Here is a 17,673-nt window from a genome sequence, read left to right on the forward strand (position 1 = left end):
GCCTAGAGAAGGAGCCAGAGGTGGCACGGTCCAGTGGGTGGCGAGAGTTAGTAATGCAGGGGCCTTGTGTGATTCAGGCACAGGATAGTGGATTCAGCTGGGCCCATATCGCGTTTGAGATACCAGCGGACATGTGAGCAGAAGGTCTCGCTCAGTTGTTGGTTAGAAACTGGACTTAGAGCTATTTGGGATAGCAAGACGCAGGTTGGGGAATCGCTCAGATGGAAGGTGGGGGATAGTTGGAGCCATGAGAATGATGGAAATGTAAAGACTGGACCCGGTGTGAGGAGGCAAAGAGCTGAGAGGAATGAGGACAGCAGGTAATCCGAGAGCGAGAGAGAGTGTGAGTGTGTGTGTGCGCATGCGTGCGGTGGTCTGTGGACTGTGCTTGGCACTAGAGATACAAAGGTTCATGCTTTTTACAGTGTTGCCGTATTGGGAGGTTTGGGTGGCTCAGTTGGTTAAGCGTCCAACTCTTGATTTCAGCTCAGGTCATGATCTCATGGTTCATGAGTTCAAGCCCTGTGTCGCTGTTGGTGCCGAGTCTGTTTGGGATTCCTCCCCCCCCACCACTCCCTCCCCCCGACTTGCACTTGTAAAAATAACTTTAAAATTTTAAAAGGAAAATGTTATCATATGTATATATTTTAATGTTTATTTTGAGAGAGAGCTAGCAGGGGGAGGGGCAGAGAGAGAGGGAAAGAGAATCCCAAGCAGGCTCCCGGCTGTCCGTGCGGAGCTGACACAGGGCTTATCCCAGGAGCCGTAAGATCATGACCTGAGCCGAAATCAGCCGTCTTAACTGATCGAGCCACCCAGGAACCCACATGCGTATTTTTGATTGAGAAGTAAGAACCTGTGCTTTTAAGGTGCGTTTGGAGGAGGAAGTTGGTGGTGAAGGAGCATCAAAGCGATAGAAACCTAGGAGGGTTGGATACAACACACATTACGCCTCTCATAACTCCATGGGACCGTGTGTTTTGAATCTTCATAACATCGTGCTTTGTCAGATCATTTTATTGGCTTGTTTTATTAAGAGTGAAGAAGGGCCACGTTTTCATATTGTGTTAGTCTGCTCAGGCTGCCATAACAAAATAGCATAGATCGGGTGGCTTAAACAACAAAAATTGTATTTCTCGCAAGCTGGAAGCTGGAAGTTCATTATCAAGGTGCCAGCAAGGTTGGGTTTTTCTGAGGCTCCTCTCTGTGGCCTGCAGATGGCCACCTTTTAGCCATGTCTCTCTGTGCAAGCCCTGGTGTCTGTCTCTCCTCGAAAACCACCAGTCATGTTGAATTAGGGCCCATCCTATCCTCCTCGAGCTGTAGTTGCCTCTTTAAAGGCCCCGCCTCCCAATACAGCCACACTGGGGGGTAGGGCCTCACCGTGAATTTGAGGCGAGTGAGGACGACGATAGCAGCTCAGCCGCTCGCTGTGGTGACTCCACTTGGCTGCTTCCTTAGCCGTCCTGTCCCTGCCCTCCTCCCCTCGTCCTTCCCTGGGACACATGGGGTTTACACTGATGTCCGCTTACGTGTGGTTTTTTTCTCTTTTGTGTGAAGTGAGCAAGAGTGTGTCTACTGCGGAGCAGCAGCTGTGGAAAAAAAGCTTTTCTTGTTTTGAAAAAGGAATTCACAACTTCGAGTCAATCGATGATGCTACAAACGCTGCCCTTTTGTTGTGCAACACGGGGAGACTCATGCGAATTTGTGCGCAGGCGCACTGCGGTGCCGGTGATGAATTTAAGCGGGAGTTTTCACCGGAAGAAGGCTTGTATTATAATAAGGTAACACACCCGCTTCCATGTCGGACGTCGTCCACTTCCACCGAATCGGCCCTCGGCTTTGCCGTGGCTCCAGGGAAAGACCATACGTCTAACGAGAGCTGTGGCGATGGTGTGTGACGAGACGGTCACGACGCTTAGAAACCGACCCTAGGATGGGGAGAATTTAGTATAGAAGCTGGCGTGTTGAAAAGACGATCGGTGGGTTGTGTTGGCATAACCAGAGAAGACATCAGGTGGCAGGCGGGGTAAAGGCTGACACGAAGGGAAACTGGGAAAGTGCCAGGAGAAGATGAAGGAAGAGCCTTCGTGAGGAGACGGGACGGGACTTGCCTCGCACGACACAATAAGCAGGAAACAGAGTAAACGATGGACACGTGTAAACGTGTAAAAAGAACGGTTTTTAAATGTATAACAGAAAGCAGAATTGAAAAGCACACCACAGTCTCGTGAAAACATTTGTAACCTATGACGGATCACAGGTTAATAAATCCTTCATATATAGGGAAGAGTTAAGAACCGTTGAAAATAGGGGCGCCTGACTGGCTAAGTCGGTAAAGCACACTACTCTTGATGTTGGGGCTGTGAGTTTGAGCCCCACACTGGGCATGGTACTTACCTCAAAAATAAGATAATCATTGAGAATAAACTGCCCCAATAGAAAAAAAGGCAAATAATCTTGAACAAAAAATGGGTGCACGTTAAAAAAAAAAAAAAATGGTTAAGATTTAAGAAATTTCAAATTTTACATTTTTATGAAATTTAAAAATTGAGTTTCTTTTGTCTGTCAAATTACCTGCAGCGTAGGAGAGGGGGAAGGAACAGGCGTGCTCCCTTAACAAGTACTTCAGAGCTCTCAGAGCATGCTAGTGAAGCATGGTCACGGCATGCGAGGTTGTAAAGGGAAAGTGACTGTATTTCAGGGTTTTTTTTCCCACTTTACAGATACACAGAGAGTAGATAGTTACAAGACATGTAGAGATTATTGCCGGGCGGTGGAATTAAATGTGATTTTATTTGCTTAAATGTAATGAGCATGCCTTTCAGGCAGGGGGCGTGGGGGGTTGCTTTTTTATAGTCAGGTAGCAGCGATTTTTTATCCTTAGACTCTTCTAGTTATTTTTTCTCGTTTACTAGTTATACAAACAAATTTTCATTTAAGAAGGAGAAAAACCAGGGGCACCTGGGTGGCTTAGCCGGTTGAGCGTCCGACTTCAGCTCAGGTCATAATCTCTTGGTTTGGGAGTTTGAGCCCCGTCGGGCCCTGTGCTGACACCTCAGAGCCTGGAGCCTGCTTTGGGTTTTGTGTCTCCCCCTCTCTCTGCCCCTCCCCTGCTCATGCTCTGTCTCTCTCTCTCTTTCTGTCTCGAAAATACACAAACGTTTAAAAAAAAAAAAACTATAAAAAAAAAGAAAAACCAAAGGAAGAAAATGCATCCTCATGCATGAGCAGAAGTCAGAAAGCACCAAGGCTTAGGGACTTGCCATGGAAACGTGGACTGGCATGCGGCCAGCCACTTTGAGTAGCTTTTCTTCATTGAAACCGTTTCATAGATCGTTTTTTCCTTTCATAATATTGCCCTTCTGTAAATTGTCCCCAGATCAAATCAACTTCTGGGTGACTTTATTTTTTTTAAATTTTTTTTTTTTTTTCAACGTTTATTTATTTTTGGGACAGAGAGAGACAGAGCATGAACGGGGGAGGAGCAGAGAGAGAGGGAGACACAGAATCGGAAACAGGCTCCAGGCTCCGAGCCATCAGCCCAGAGCCCGATGTGGGGCTCGAACTCACGGACCGCGAGATCGTGACCTGGCTGAAGTCGGACGCTTAACCGACTGCGCCACCCAGGCGCCCCATTTTTTTTTTTTTTTTTTTTTTTTTAAATTTTTTTTTTTTCAACGTTTATTTATTTTTGGGACAGAGAGAGACAGAGCATGAACGGGGGAGGAGCAGAGAGAGAGGGAGACACAGAATCGGAAACAGGCTCCAGGCTCCGAGCCATCAGCCCAGAGCCCGATGTGGGGCTCGAACTCACGGACCGCGAGATCGTGACCTGGCTGAAGTCGGACGCTTAACCGACTGCGCCACCCAGGCGCCCCATTTTTTTTTTTTTTTTTTTTTTTTAATTTTTTTTTTTTCAACGTTTATTTATTTTTGGGACAGAGAGAGACAGAGCATGAACGGGGGAGGAGCAGAGAGAGAGGGAGACACAGAATCGGAACTTCTGGGTGACTTTAAAGGACATTTTATTTGATTTTATTTTTTTAATTTTTTTTTTTTTTAACGCTTATTTATTTTTGAGACAGAGAGAGACAGAGCATGAACGGGGGAGGGTCAGAGAGAGGGAGACATAGAATCCGAAACAGGCTCCGAGCCGTCAGCCCAGAGCCCGACGCGGGGCTCCAACTCCCGGACCGCGAGATCGTGACCTGAGCCGAAGTCGGCCGCCCAACCGACGGAGCCACCCAGGCGCCCCAAGGATGTTTTATTTTTAATCTGCTGCTGGCATAGATTTAAACTGAGTGAGAACTGTGTCTTTCCCTCCCTGCACAGGCTGTTGATTACTATTTGAAAGCGCTAAGGTCCCTGGGAACGCGAGACCTACACCCAGCTGTTTGGGATTCAGTGAATTGGGAACTGTCCACTACTTACTTTACTATGGCAACTCTCCAGCAAGACTACGCGCCATTATCTAGAAAAGCTCAAGAGCAGGTAATAATACTTACTGGGCTATGAAAGAAGTCTGCAACTTTCAGTCTTTAACAGATACTGAACATATTTTCCTTAACAAGCAGTATTTAAATACTTTTAAGATTATAGGCTTGTCATTGTTTTCTCCTCCCCCTTAAAAAAAAACCCAGATCGAAAAAGAAGTCAGTGAGGCTATGATGAAGTCCCTGAAACACTGTGACGTGGACTCCGTGTCCGCTCGACAGCCTCTTTGTCAGTATCGAGCTGCGACCATCCATCACAGGCTGGCGTCCATGTACCACAGTTGTCTGAGAAATCAGGTACTGCCTTTCCAACCTCAGTTCGATGCCAAGTCCATTTAGAAGCGTTCTGGGTGTTGGTCTTACATTTCAGTGTGTGTTTGTGATGCCGTGTGTTCTGTTGGCTGCTTTAAAATAATTTGGAGTGTAGGTAATTTTTCCCTCTTGCCTGCGCTGCATTTTTTCCTCTTATAAGTTGAGTGGGTATTAGTTGACCCAGTTAGGTCTCCTCTGTGTGCTCCCCCTCCCTGCTGAGTCTCCCTCCACACCCACCCAGAGTAACTGCCGTCCTGGACTTTTCCGTTATGTACCCTGTTGGACCACTTAAAACAGTGTGTTTACATTTTACCTGGTTGTGAACTTTATAGATCAAATCATACTGTACACAGTCTTCTGTGGTTTATTGCCTTTCCCTGGACATTGTGTTAGTGAGATTCCTTCTGGTCAGTGCATTTTCTAGTTCAGTAGCGCTCATTTAATGACTGTACCGCAGTTTGTTTATCCTCTCTGTGATTCCTGAACTTTTGGGTCGTTTCAGTTTGAGGCTATTAGGAATAATCTGTGATTGTTAATTATTTATTATTTTTCATTAATTATTGATAGCTGTGAACAGCCTGGTACATGAATCCCGGTACTCAGATGCATGTGTGTCTTAAGAATCCGTTGCAGCCCAGGTTGATGGTGCATTCCTCCAGAGAGGTTGTGTGGCTTCTACCAGGAATCTTGTGTTGGAAGTTTCTCAGGGATGTTTTTTGTTTGGTTGTTTCCCCTCCCCCCCCCTTTTTTTAAAATTTGTTTGTTTTGTTTTTTTTTTGCTCAGGACCAAGATAATTTATCTTGCAGTCCCTTGGGCATAGGCTGCGTTCTGGGTACCCTCAGCCTGAGAATATTGTCCTTTTGAGGTCCAGCTTAACCACAGAGGATTTCTCTTCATGTTCCACTGTCCCTGGACTCTCTAGCCCTTGCCCCGGGAGGTCCTAATCAAAATTCAGGCGTGTCCAGGTGGCCTAATATCCCCAAGGCAGAAGCAAGCCTTAGCGTTCCAAGACCACGCGATGGGGAAAGAATTTTCTTTTCAGCACATGGTGCTGGCACAGCTGGATGTCCACATGCCAGAAGAATGAACTTGGACTCCTACCTCACATCGTATACAAAAATTAACCAAAAGCGAATTAAACACCTAAACGTAAGAGCTAACACCGTTGAAGACTTCTAGAGAAACAACACTAACGTTTAGTGATCCAGAGACTTAGTTAAGTAGTTATTGTGAGATAACTGAAATACTGTGAAATAACTCAAGGCTTAGGATTGTTTTTGATTCTAGGTTGGTGATGAACATCTTAGGAAGCAGCACCGGGTGCTCGCAGATCTTCATTATAGCAAAGCTGTTAAGCTTTTTCAGCTTCTGAAAGATGCTCCTTGTGAACTACTTAGAGTGCAGTTAGAAAGAGTGGCGTTTGCAGAGTTTCAGATGACCAGTAAGTCTTACGTTTTCATTTCCCGTGTTTGTGGGCATCGACTTAGTGTGGGATCCTCTTAGAGTGAGGCAGACCCGGAGATCTCTCTTGATTATAAATAACGTTTTCTTTTTAATTTGCCGTAGTTGGTGACTTTGGGTAGGGGCCAGAAGTCTCTACGCTTTTTGAAGTTTAGAAAACGGATTTGATTACGTTCAGTGACCTATTTATTTCATAGAAATAGTGAAACGTAGCCCCCGCTCCCTTATTTGAAAAAATGGGGCAAGTCAGTTGAGACCATCAGAGATTAAATCCTCATGAACGACTTAGGAAGGGAGAAGCGGTGGTGACGGAGCAGTGAACCCCTTGACACACGGTGGGTACGGGCAGCGGTGGATTGTGGCAGCAGAACTGTAGGCCCGCGCAGGGCACAGATCTGTGGGAAGGGAAGGGCTGGACGAGAGCGAGCGCGCCCGCTCTGTCCGGGCTCAGCCACAGCAGGGAGCAAGCTGCCGCTGCACACAGAGGGCGTCTGCCGCGTTCTCTCGCTCGCGCCCACCTGCTCCCTTGTGCAGAGGGGTCCCTGGAGACCTAGCTCTTGTGCGGTAGAGACACACGTTCATTTGAAGTACGGCTGCTCATTTGGTTTTCTTTCAGTTGTTTTCTTGTATAAAATTAAAACAAACGTGCTACTTACCCACGTGGAGGACTCTTCCAGTGGAGTGTCCCCCGAAGGATGCACAGGGAAGTCGCGGCACTGCGGGCGGGGCGCGGGTGGCCGGGAGGAAGTCTCTCACCTGGCTCTGATTTAGACTTGGCGCATCTGTGGAAGCATGGCCGGTTCAAAGCCGGTTTTAAAAATCCTGTTTACTGAGAGTACGTCTGTTAACCTTTTGCCATCCTACGGCAGGATTAACCGCCACACTCTCTGGGAGTGGGTTTTGGGTGACCTTTCTTGATTTACATCTTCGAATTTTCTGCCATGTTTGAATTCCTTCGAGAGAGCAGGCGTCATTTTCATAAAAACAGTAGACAGTGGGAACAAATTTGCTGAGATAAGATAAGTATGGTTAATTTCCCTTTAAAAATTGAGTACCAAAAAGAGAGAGAGACAGAGAGAGCGCGCGCGCCCGCGAGAGGGAGGGAGGGAGAGAGAGAGAGAGAGAGAGAGAATAGAATAGAATAGAAACATTTGCTTCCAGCTGGTTTCTTTGCCTTAACACTCAGGTCTTTCAGGGAGGTTGGGCTGTCACCCTCACAGAACCAAATGGTGCAGCAGGGAGACCGTTGTGATTTTTGCTTTGTCTAGGGATAATTACTAAAAGCTGGATTTAGAATACCTGTTGAGATTCTCATGAGCTACCTTTACGGGATTCGAAAATCAACGTTCAGTAATACATTGACATTGGAATGGTTTCTAGATTTATATTGAAAGGGATGATCATTTTGTGCTTCATACTGTAGGTCAGAATAGCAACGTTGGAAAATTGAAAACACTATCTGGGGCTCTTGATATAATGGTGAGAACTAAACACGCATTCCAGCTCATCAGAAAGGAGCTTGTAGAGGAATTTGACCAGGTAAATGGAGAAGTATTTATCTTTGGTTTTTGTGTGCCTTAAGCTAAATGGTGAATGTATATGGTGGGCGTATGATGGGGGTGAGGTATGTATATTGTGTATGTATATGCATATATAAACGTATGCATACATACATGTGCTTTGCATAAAAACACATTAACAGTGATGTATTATATTTTCTTGGTGGAATTATTAAATTCTTTAAGTTGGAACTATAGCTTTGTGTTAAATACTTTTTTCTTTAACCACGTAGACCTTAGTAAGGCTCTGATAGTGTAACGTCTCTGTTTTCTTTTATGGTTTTTGTGTGTGTGTGTGTGTGTGTGTGTGTTGTCTTTTTTATCATTGTTCTGGTTTTGTTTTGTTTGTTTTAAAGGAAGTTACTGATTGTTGGTTTTTTTTTAAGTTTTTTTTGAGAGAGAGAGAGCAAGTGCCAGAGGGGCAGGGAGAGAGTGAATTCAGAGCATCCCGATGCGGGGCTCGAACTCACAAACCATGAGATCGTGTGAGTCCAAGTCAAGAGTCCAACACTGGGGGCGCCTGGGTGGCTCAGTCGGTTAAGCGGCCGACTTTGGCTCAGGTCATGATCTCGCGGTCTGTGAGTTCGAGCCCCGCATCAGGCTCTGTGCTGACAGCTCAGAGCCTGGAGCCTGTTTCCGATTCTGTGTCTCCCTCTCTCTCTGCCCCTCCCCCGTTCATGCTCTGTCTCTCTCTGTCTCAAAAATAAATAAACGTTGAAAAAAAATTTAAAAAAAAAGAGTCCGACACTGAACCGACTGAGCCGCCCAGGCGCTCCTGTTGTGTTTGTTTTTTAAGAAAGGCACGTAGCTCTTTTATAACTTCCGGTAAACTGCCAGGGAGCAGTTGAACGATGAATGGGCTTCAGCAAGCTCCTTGGAAAGCACCTCTGGTTTGCCTGGCTTTCCAGCATTCACGCCACCTTCTGCTGGGGCGAAAAGCTTCCCCGAGTCCCCATCGCACGCCAGCCTGTCCAGCCCCGTTCTGTCACACCCCGTCGAACATCTGTTTTCCTCCTGCTCCGTCAGTGTGCACTCGGGGGAAGTAGGTTTCCATTCAGGATTAATTCCTACGTAAGTGCCTGTTAGGTGTGAGACATTTTTCTCGGCTTTTAGTCTGTCGGATGATCTCCAGGATGACGGGCTCGTCAGGGCCCCTGCCACCGACGGGCTGTGCCTGGGGGAAAATGACCTCGGGTCTGCTTTTGGTTTGTTTTGTTTTTTGGCTAAAACGTTTACTGGGTGGACAGCACCGCAGCCCCATCCCTGGGTGCGGAGCCGTAATCGTCCGCTAGCTGAGGTGAAGTGACCTTTTGTCGTTGGTAGCCGAAGAGTGACGAGAGCGCTCCAGCCGCTGATCCTTCGCCTGGTCTCAGTCGAGAAGAAGTGATCAAGCTCCTCAGTATATTTGAATCTCGGTTGTCATTCCTTCTCCTTCAGTCCATCAAACTGCTGTCTTCAACTAAGAAGAAAATGAGGTAAATGGAATTGTTCTCTGGAAATTTCTTCTCTAGCACCTTACTTTGTAGAAAGGTAATTTCTACCGACCCCGGGAAAGGATAGGTTGTATTTGTTCTTGTTTTGTATGTGGGCGACCAGGGATTTAAGTGGTGCTGTGACCTGTTAAACCAGATGAGACTCCTCGCAGTGTGGCCTATGATACAGCGAAACTGTAGAAACAGACCTTGCTTCCAAGAGTAAATACCCTATTGGTTTTAATATTTGCCCTGAGAGACATGAATGACCCTGGAATGAAGACCTCGACTGTTTCTAGTAACCCTTCTGAGCATTGTCTTTAAATGGGAAGTCAGGACTACAGTTTTGATACCCGGCACCAAATGCACCAGTAGAAAGGAAGCAGATGACAGAATGTCAGGATCCTTGTAATGCCCAAGAACTTGGTGGAAAGAGTGAACGTCTCGGCAGAAAATGTTCTTCTACACCTGTATCAGCTTATACGATTCTGTTGTTTTACCAGACTTCTTATATTGGCATTATTAATTTAACTTGGAATTCTAGCAGTGAGTATTGGATCAGGAAGGTAACATAAATAATGTCTTTTTTTATTAATTTTTTTTTAATGTTCATTTATCTTTGAGTGAGAGAGACAGAGTACGAGCAGGGGAGGAGCAGAGAGGGAGACACAGAACCCGAAGCAGACTCCAGGCTCTGAGCTGTCAGCACGGAGCCCCGACGCGGGGCTGAAATCCACAGACTGGACTGTGAGATCATGACCTGAGCCGATGTCGGACACTTAACCGACTGAGCCACTCAGGAGCCCCAATAATGTCTTTCCTTTTAAAATATACGTACAATCTGGCCATATTACAAAATTTGGAAAATAAGGGGAAAAAAATCATTCATCTTAACACATACATTGTCAGTTATCCCATGCATATTTTACCAATTTATAATCTTCAGATACAGGTAATTTTTGTCTCTATATTTATTTTTTATTATTATTATTTTTTTAATGTTTATTTATCTTTGAGAGAGAGGCAGCAGGTGAACAGGGGAGGGGCAGAGAGAAAGGGAGACAGAGAATCTGAAGCAGGCTCCAGGCTCTGAGCTGTCAGCACAGAGCCCGATCTATATTTGTTTTAATTTATACATAGTAAAATTTACTTTTTGTGGCATACAGTTCTTCAGGCTTTAACAAACACTTAGAGAACTGTGTCTCCTGCCAAAATCACCATCCGGAACCGCTCTGTCACTTCAAGAATTCTCTTTTGCTGCCTCTTTGTGGTCAGCCCCAGGATTTCAGGGAGAAAGCGTGCTGTCTTTTACCATTAAGTGTAGCATCACCTGTGGGTTTTTTATAAATGCCCTTAGTCAGGTTGAGAATGTTCTGGGGTGCCTGGATGGTTCAATGAATTAAGTGTCTGACCCTTGGTTTCAGCTCCGGTCATGTGATCTCACAGTTTTGTGAGTTTGAGCCCCGTGTCGGGCTCTGCTCTAGCTGGTGGCACGGAGCCTGCTTGGGATTCTCTCTCACTGCCCCCCACCCCGCCCTTTGCCCCTTCCCCACTCACACTGTCTCTGTCTCAAATAAACTTAAAAAAAATTTTTTTAAGTTGAGAATGTTCCTCTCTGTTCCTAACTTTTATCATTAGTGGATGTTGAATTTTTGTTAGATGCTTCTGGTCTAAGCTTTGAAATGACCACATTGTTTTCCTTCTTCAGTGTGTTAATGTGGGGCTCATTGAGAGTTTTTGTTTTTTGTTTTTTTTTTTAAGGTTAAAGCAGCTTTGCATCCCTGATATACACCACACTTGGTTGGGATTCATCATTCTTCTTAATATCCCTGGGGTTTCGTGTACTAATACTTGGTTTTTGTGTGTGTTTGTGGGATGATTCTCTCCTGTTAGTGGTTTTGTCTGCTTTTGGGAGTAGAGTCTGCTGGCCTCATGAAATCAGTGTGCCCGTGTTTCCTCATCTGATTTTTAGAAGTGTAGAACTATTTCTTCCCTAAAGCTTTGTTAGAATTTACCAGTGAAAGTATCTTAACCTAGAGTTGGCTTTATTGAAAATTTTTCACAAAGAGTTTAGCTTCTTTTCATAGGTAAAATTTTCTGAGTGAATGAAAGTCTTTTTGTCTATTGTCAGATGTATAGGTTCACAGTATTCACTTATTATCCTGCTAATGTCTAAAGGTGTTTGTAGTGCTAGCTTTTTTTCATTCCTGATATTGGCAACTTTGATCTCCCCCCTCCCCCCCCCCCAGTCAGTTTGGTTAGGAATTCATTGGTTGTATTGATTTTTTTTTTTTTAATTTTTTTGTAATGTATGTTTATTTTTGATAGAGCATGAGAAGGGGAGGGGCAGAGAGAGAGGGAGACACAGAAACAGAAGCAGGCTCCAGGCTCTGAGCTGTCAGCACACAGCCCAATGCCGGGCTCAAACTCACAGACGGTGAGATCATGACCTGAGCCGAAGTTGGACCCCCAACTGACTGAGCCACCCAGGCGCCCCTCCCCCAGCAGTTTGAACCTGTCGTTCCTGGGTGCCTTGTGATGGTTTCTTCCCTCTTCGGTGTTCTTATTTCTCCTGCTCCATTGTCTCCTGTTTCTCCGTGGTTCCAGCTGTTCCTGTGCTAGACTGATCTTCTGCATAGCTGTTATGTGTTCCCTTGCCTTTGCACCCTTTTTCGGGGCAGCAAGGGTTCAGTGTGATTTCTATTAACCTATCTTCAGGTTCGCTGATTCTTGATTTTAGTCACTTACAGTTGAACTTGTTGAAGGCATTCTGTTTACTGTGTTCATTTCTGCTATTCTTACTGGGTTCTTTGTGTGGGTTCCACCTCTCTGCTGAAGTTAGCCAGTCTGTTCTTACGTATTGTTTTCCATTTGAGCCTTTTGACATAGTGATCCCTGTCCTTCTAAATCCCCTGTCGGAGAGCTCCAGCATCCGTGTCATCTGAGTCTGGTTCTGCTGTCTTACGCGTGTGGTTTCCTTACCTTTCTCCATCTCTTATTTGTGGGAAACTGGACATCTCAGACTGAGGGGCATCATTTTCATCTCTCAGGAGTTTTTACACCTTTAGGAAGGGGGGTTGAGTTCAGTTTCCTAGTCTGGAGCCCAGCTGTGATTGAGATTTTTTTTGTCACTACGGTTACTTTTTCACGAATCGCAGGCTTCAAGTTCTCGAGCAGTGCCTGGGCTTAGTGTGGAGCGGGTCTCCTGACGTCTTTCTTACCGTCTACTCCACCTTTCGTTTTAGCATTTTCGTGAGGAAGGTGTGTGGTACTTCAGAGAGGCTCTGTCTGCACCCTCTTAGCTCTAGTCTGGAGTCCACGTTCCGTTCCTACTTGTCCTTCCGTGCGTCTAGTCTGTTGTGGCGGGAAGGGCGTTGGCCAGGCCTCTGAGTCTCAGCGTTGGGCCTCACACTGCCCCTGCCCCAGGGGAAGAGTGTGCCCACCTCCCCCCCACCATTCACTGCTCTGTCTGCATCGACTCTCACCAGCGCCCGAAGGCTGACATGCCTTGTTGCCCTCCTCTCCCTCCTACCCGCTCCGACTCCACCCTGCAGATTAAGGCTTGCTTTTTTTTTTTTTCTTTTTTTGCAACTTGATTTTATTTTTTTTTTAATTTTTTTTTTTTTTTTTAACGTTTCTTTATTTTTGAGACAGAGACAGAGCATGAACGGGGGAGGGTCAGAGAGAGAGGCAGACACAGAATCTGAAACAGGCTCCAGGCTCTGAGCGGTCAGTACAGAGCCCGACGCGGGGCTCGAACTCACAGACCGTGAGATCGTGACCTGAGCTGAAGTCAGCCGCTTAACCGACTGAGCCACCCAGGCGCCCCTGTTTTTATTTTTTTAATACAATTTATTGTCAGATTGGTTTCCATACAACACCCAGTGCTCATCCCAACAGGTGCCCACTTTCCCCTCTCCCCTACCCCCCATCAACCCTCAATTTGTTGTCAGTATTTAAGAGTCTCTTATGGTTTGCCTCCCTCCCTCTCTGTAACTTTTTTTCCCCCCTTCCCCTCCCCCATGGTCTTCTTTTAATTTTCTCAGGATCCATATATGAGTGAAAACATACGGTATCTGTCTTTCTCTGCCTGACTTATTTCACTTAGCGTATAATACCCTCCAGGTCCCTCCACGTTGCTACAAATGGCCAGATTTCATTCTTTCTCATTGCCAAGTAGTATTCCGTTGTATATATAAACCACATCTTCTCTCTCCATTCGTCAGTTGATGGGCATTTGGGCTCTTTCCATAATTTGGCTATTGTTGGGAGTGCTGCTATAAACATTGACCATTCCCTGGAGAGGAGGATCTGGGTGGGGTTGCCTGCCCCTCTTGTAGCCGTAGCTGGTCCCGTTGCCCGGCCCACACGAAGGGCTTTTTTTTTTTAGGACTCTCACCAGGTTTTTTATGTGAGCATCTGGTGGGGTCCTTGAAGAAAAGCCTACAAGGCCAGGTGACCTCATCCTATACCTGCAGCTCCTAGGGGCCCCACGCTCCCTCACTCGGCCTCTCCCGGCTCGTTCACTGTTGTAGCTAAATCCTTAGCAGTTTCGGCGTCTGCCGCAGGCCAGGAAGTACTTGTCCCTCTCCCTGCCTGTCCTTAGTCTGCAGCCTCGGTGGCCCAGCAGCCCCAACCCTTTGATAGATTCCAGCAGTCCCGAACTCCTGAAGTGGTAGTTTGTCCTGCTTTGTGCTGTTGGGTTTGTCCTAAGGGTGGAAATGATGCTCTAGCTGTCTCCGTCTGAGCAGAAACGCCTCCAGTAAATGCTTTCAGACAATCCTCCGTGGCCTTAAGGAGAGCGTTTGTGGGGCGGAGCACTCAGCGTCGGGCGCCTTCTCCGCCCTGTCCCTGCTTCTCAGCAGGGGGTGGTGGTCTGGGCAGCGGTTGGCAGACACCCCACCTTCTGAAGAACCAGAGGAGGAGAAGGCGGAGGGGACCGTGCATGTGGGGACACACGCAGTTGAAAAAGTTAGCGCTTCTGTTTAACGGCATCGGGTAAATTTTGAAATGTTTTATTGGTTTCCACAAGGTGGCGACATAAATATGTGTGAGAACCACCAGCTCTTTGTGGGTTTTCGCAAATTGGTGGTCTGAGTAATTGGCCAACGGGTGACAGTTCCGTCCTATGGTACCTTTTGTAAACATACCTGTCCTCTCCTCTGTGTGGCCTAAGTAGTTTTATTTTAGTGGAGGGTCTTCTGACCCGTCTTCTCAGGTTATTAATATCCTGTCAAAAAAAACCGCTTAAAGTTTTTGGGTAAGATGCATGAAGTCCTCTTCCTCTAATTTGTGTTAATTTTTTCAAAATTTATTGAAGACTGTTAAATGTGGTATTTGTGTGCATACAGTTACTATGTTGATAGGGCTCCAAAACAGACTGGTTCCTAAGTCAGTGTGTCTCTTGTGTGTCACTGGCCGGCACAGGAGATACACGTGACTTTATCGCTAGGAGGGAGACCTGTGCTGTGGCCCTGCTACCTCACCAGGAGTCCGGGAGCGTTTCTGTCTGCAGTAAAAGGAGATCAGAGCTAGACTTGAAAAGAAAGGAAATGCTAGTAGGTTTCTGTTTTGTTGATTATTTTCTACCCACCCCACCTGTGCTTTAAAAAAAGAAAAACTGAGCTTAGTAGTTAAAAATCTTAATTCTTTCGGGTGTCTGGGTGGCTCAGTTGGTTAAGCGTCGACTCTTGGTTTCGGCTCAGGTCCTGATCTCGTGGTTTCATGCCCCACATTGGCCCCACATTGGCTCCACATTGGCTATACGCGGGCAGCACGGAGCCTGCTCGAGATTCTCTCCCTCCCTCTCTGCCCCTCCCTCACTTGCACTGTATCTCTCTCTCAAAATAAATTTAAAACTCTTCTAAATAAAAAATTTTAATTTTCTTTGAATCCTTTTATGACAATTTCCTCTTATGACAACCATATGGTTCTGTTAGAAATGCTTTTTTGGTGGGGGGAGTGGGGCTGGGGCCTGGGTGGCTCAGTCGGTTAAGCGTCCGACTTTGGCTCAGGTCATGATCTCATAGTTCGTGGGTTTGAGCCCCGCATGGAGCTCTGTGCTGGCAGCTCAGATCCTGGAGCCTACTTCGGATTCTCTGTCTCCTTCTCTCTCTACCCCTCCCCTGCTCATGTTCTCTCTCAGTCTCTCGAAAATTATGCGTGAAAAGGGGCGCCTGGGTGGCGCATTCGGTTAAGCGTCCGACTTCAGCCAGGTCACGATCTCGCGGTCCGTGAGTTTGAGCCCCGCGTCGGGCTCTGGGCTGATGGCTCAGAGCCTGGAGCCTGTTTCCGATTCTGTGTCTCCCTCTCTCTCTGCCCCTCCCCCGTTCATGCTCTGTCTGTCTCTGTCCCAAAAATAAATAAAAAAAAAAAAGTTGAAAAAAAAAATTATGTTAAAAAAAAAAACAATAAAAATGCTTTTTTTTTTTACGTTTATATTTGAGAGAGAGCATTTATGTGAGTGGGGGTGGGGCAGAGAGAGAGGGAGACACAGAATCGGAAGCAGGCCCCAGGCTCCGAGCCATCAGCACAGAGCCCGACGAGGGGCTCGAACTCACGGACTACGAGATCATGACCTGACCCGAAGTCGGATGCTTAACCAACTGAGCCACCCAGGAGCCCCCAGAAAGGAGTTTAAATTTCTTATAAGATTATCAGAGGTTTTGCAAATGTCAACCCCAGCCCAGAACTAAAACCTAGCCATCTTAGGCCCAAACTGTACATAGTGAATGCATTTTAAACAATCACTTTACTGTGCCATGGGTGGTTTTGAGAGGAAGAGAGATTTGCCTGATTAAAGAAGTTGGAATAAGAGGGAGAAGAGAAATGAGGTTCTACAGAGGGTTCTCCAGGGAAGACCTCCCCACAGTCGCGTTACATGTGTGCTCGTTAACAGGGCTGAGGGGTGTCAGGCTCAGCACGGAGGAGGGAGGAAATCCTGGGTAGCTTTCCAGGCCCCAGGCTGCCCCAGGCTGGATTTTCATGGTAGCATATCATCGGACATGCTGTTTTCTTCTTGTTTAACGCACTCCCCCCCCCCCCCCCCCCCCCCCCCCCCCCGCCCACTGCTACGTCAGTAGCCCGCAGATGCCGTGAGCACAGGGACTCTGCTTGGTGTGTTTTGTTCACGGCCACGAGCAGTTCCCAGTACATAGTAGGCACTCAGATATTTGTGAAGAGAACGAACCTTGGTTTTAATTGACGTATTGAAGTAGATATCTAAAAACAGGCCTGGGAACAGTGACTGCGAGAAGGTAAGCACGGAATAGGCCTTAACGGACCACCCGCTTCCCTGTGGGCAGTGACGGTCTGGGACTGCTTATTTGGGTTTCTTTCTGGATCGTCGGTGGACCTCACTGTGCACTTCTATTTTGTTTTTGTTTTAACGCGGCAGTAATACTGAAGAGGATGTAGTCCTCAAAACCAACAAGCAGATTTACTCCCAGCTTTTGAGAGCTACCGCTAACAGAAATTCCACTCTTCTGGAAAGGATCGACGTCCTCATCCAGTTGCTGGATCAGCTTGCTCGCGGCGGCAGTGGCGGCCAGTGACTCGGGCCTGAAGCTCCGTCCGCAGAGACGCTGTCAGTGCCTTCTGCTCTTGGGGGCCGGTTTGTCCATTCGGTGCTTCGTGTCATTAAATAGGAGGGAAAGACTCTCCTGTCACTAAAGACAGGCACAGCAGTGGAAACACAGTTCTCTTTTCCCGTCACGGACACATCGTGGTTGAGTTCTTTGCTTCATTTGAAGTGGAGGCAGAACCAGACTGAGAGCCCCCGGCGTTGGTTTTTCAGAGACATGCGTGGTGCCTCCGTGTTCACACCCTTGCTGTGATGCAGCTGCACTTGTAAACAGGTTTCAAGTCTGTTGGGCTCCATGGGTTTAAGATAGAATTATTTTGGATGATGTTACCGTGGTCAGGGGAACTTGAATCCAGATGCCTTTAGTGGTTCAGGTGGGTTCAAGAAACATCCTGTCTCTACGGCGCTTCCCGGTCGCACGGAAGGCGGCCCACCCTCCCCCGTGTCGCGGGCTCCGTGGTGTGGAGTTCGGGGCGCGCTCTGAGAGCGCCCGCTTCTCTCTGACTGGCTAGGACAGCTGATCGAGGATAGGTTCTGCTCCCTCTTTGTTTCATTGTAAACTGGAAACTGTGAATAAGGTAAGAAAACTATTTTGAATAAATAAATTATTTATTTAAAATGTCTGTTATTTTTCCTGAATTTCACATTCTGCACTTTGAGTTTTGATTTGAACTGGTTTAATCAATCTTCCAAAGTGAAGATTAAAACATTAAAATCTCTGCCATTCACCGCATCGTCACAGAACGGGACGCTGCTTGCACCCGTCACGCACGGCTCTCGTCTGGGCACC

At 46.7% G+C, this 17,673-nt stretch overlaps 1 protein-coding gene across 4 annotated transcripts in view; it reads left to right on the top strand.

Moving 5' to 3' along the window:
- Window positions 1-17,673, top strand: part of EDRF1 (erythroid differentiation regulatory factor 1) — a 67,653-nt gene that overhangs the window by 23,385 nt on the left and 26,595 nt on the right. For 2 of the 4 annotated variants that reach the window (XM_086681132.1, XM_025918016.2), the window contains 7 exons: window positions 1,561-1,784; window positions 4,336-4,494; window positions 4,644-4,793; window positions 6,097-6,250; window positions 7,694-7,809; window positions 9,153-9,304; window positions 16,698-17,506. In XM_086681132.1, the coding sequence (XP_086537258.1) occupies window positions 1,561-1,784; window positions 4,336-4,494; window positions 4,644-4,793; window positions 6,097-6,250; window positions 7,694-7,809; window positions 9,153-9,304; window positions 16,698-16,854 (1,112 nt within the window). In that variant the 3' untranslated portion in view covers window positions 16,855-17,506. Of the gene's footprint in view, window positions 1-1,560; window positions 1,785-4,335; window positions 4,495-4,643; window positions 4,794-6,096; window positions 6,251-7,693; window positions 7,810-9,152; window positions 9,305-14,728; window positions 15,183-16,697; window positions 17,507-17,673 lie in introns of those variants that run through there. The other 2 variants (XM_086681133.1, XM_086681131.1) reach the window with 2 other exon arrangements.

This window comes from Puma concolor, chromosome D2, assembly GCF_028749965.1.
Source record: "Puma concolor isolate L17-30 chromosome D2, mPumCon1.1.hap2, whole genome shotgun sequence".
Taxonomy (NCBI): domain Eukaryota; kingdom Metazoa; phylum Chordata; class Mammalia; order Carnivora; family Felidae; genus Puma; species Puma concolor.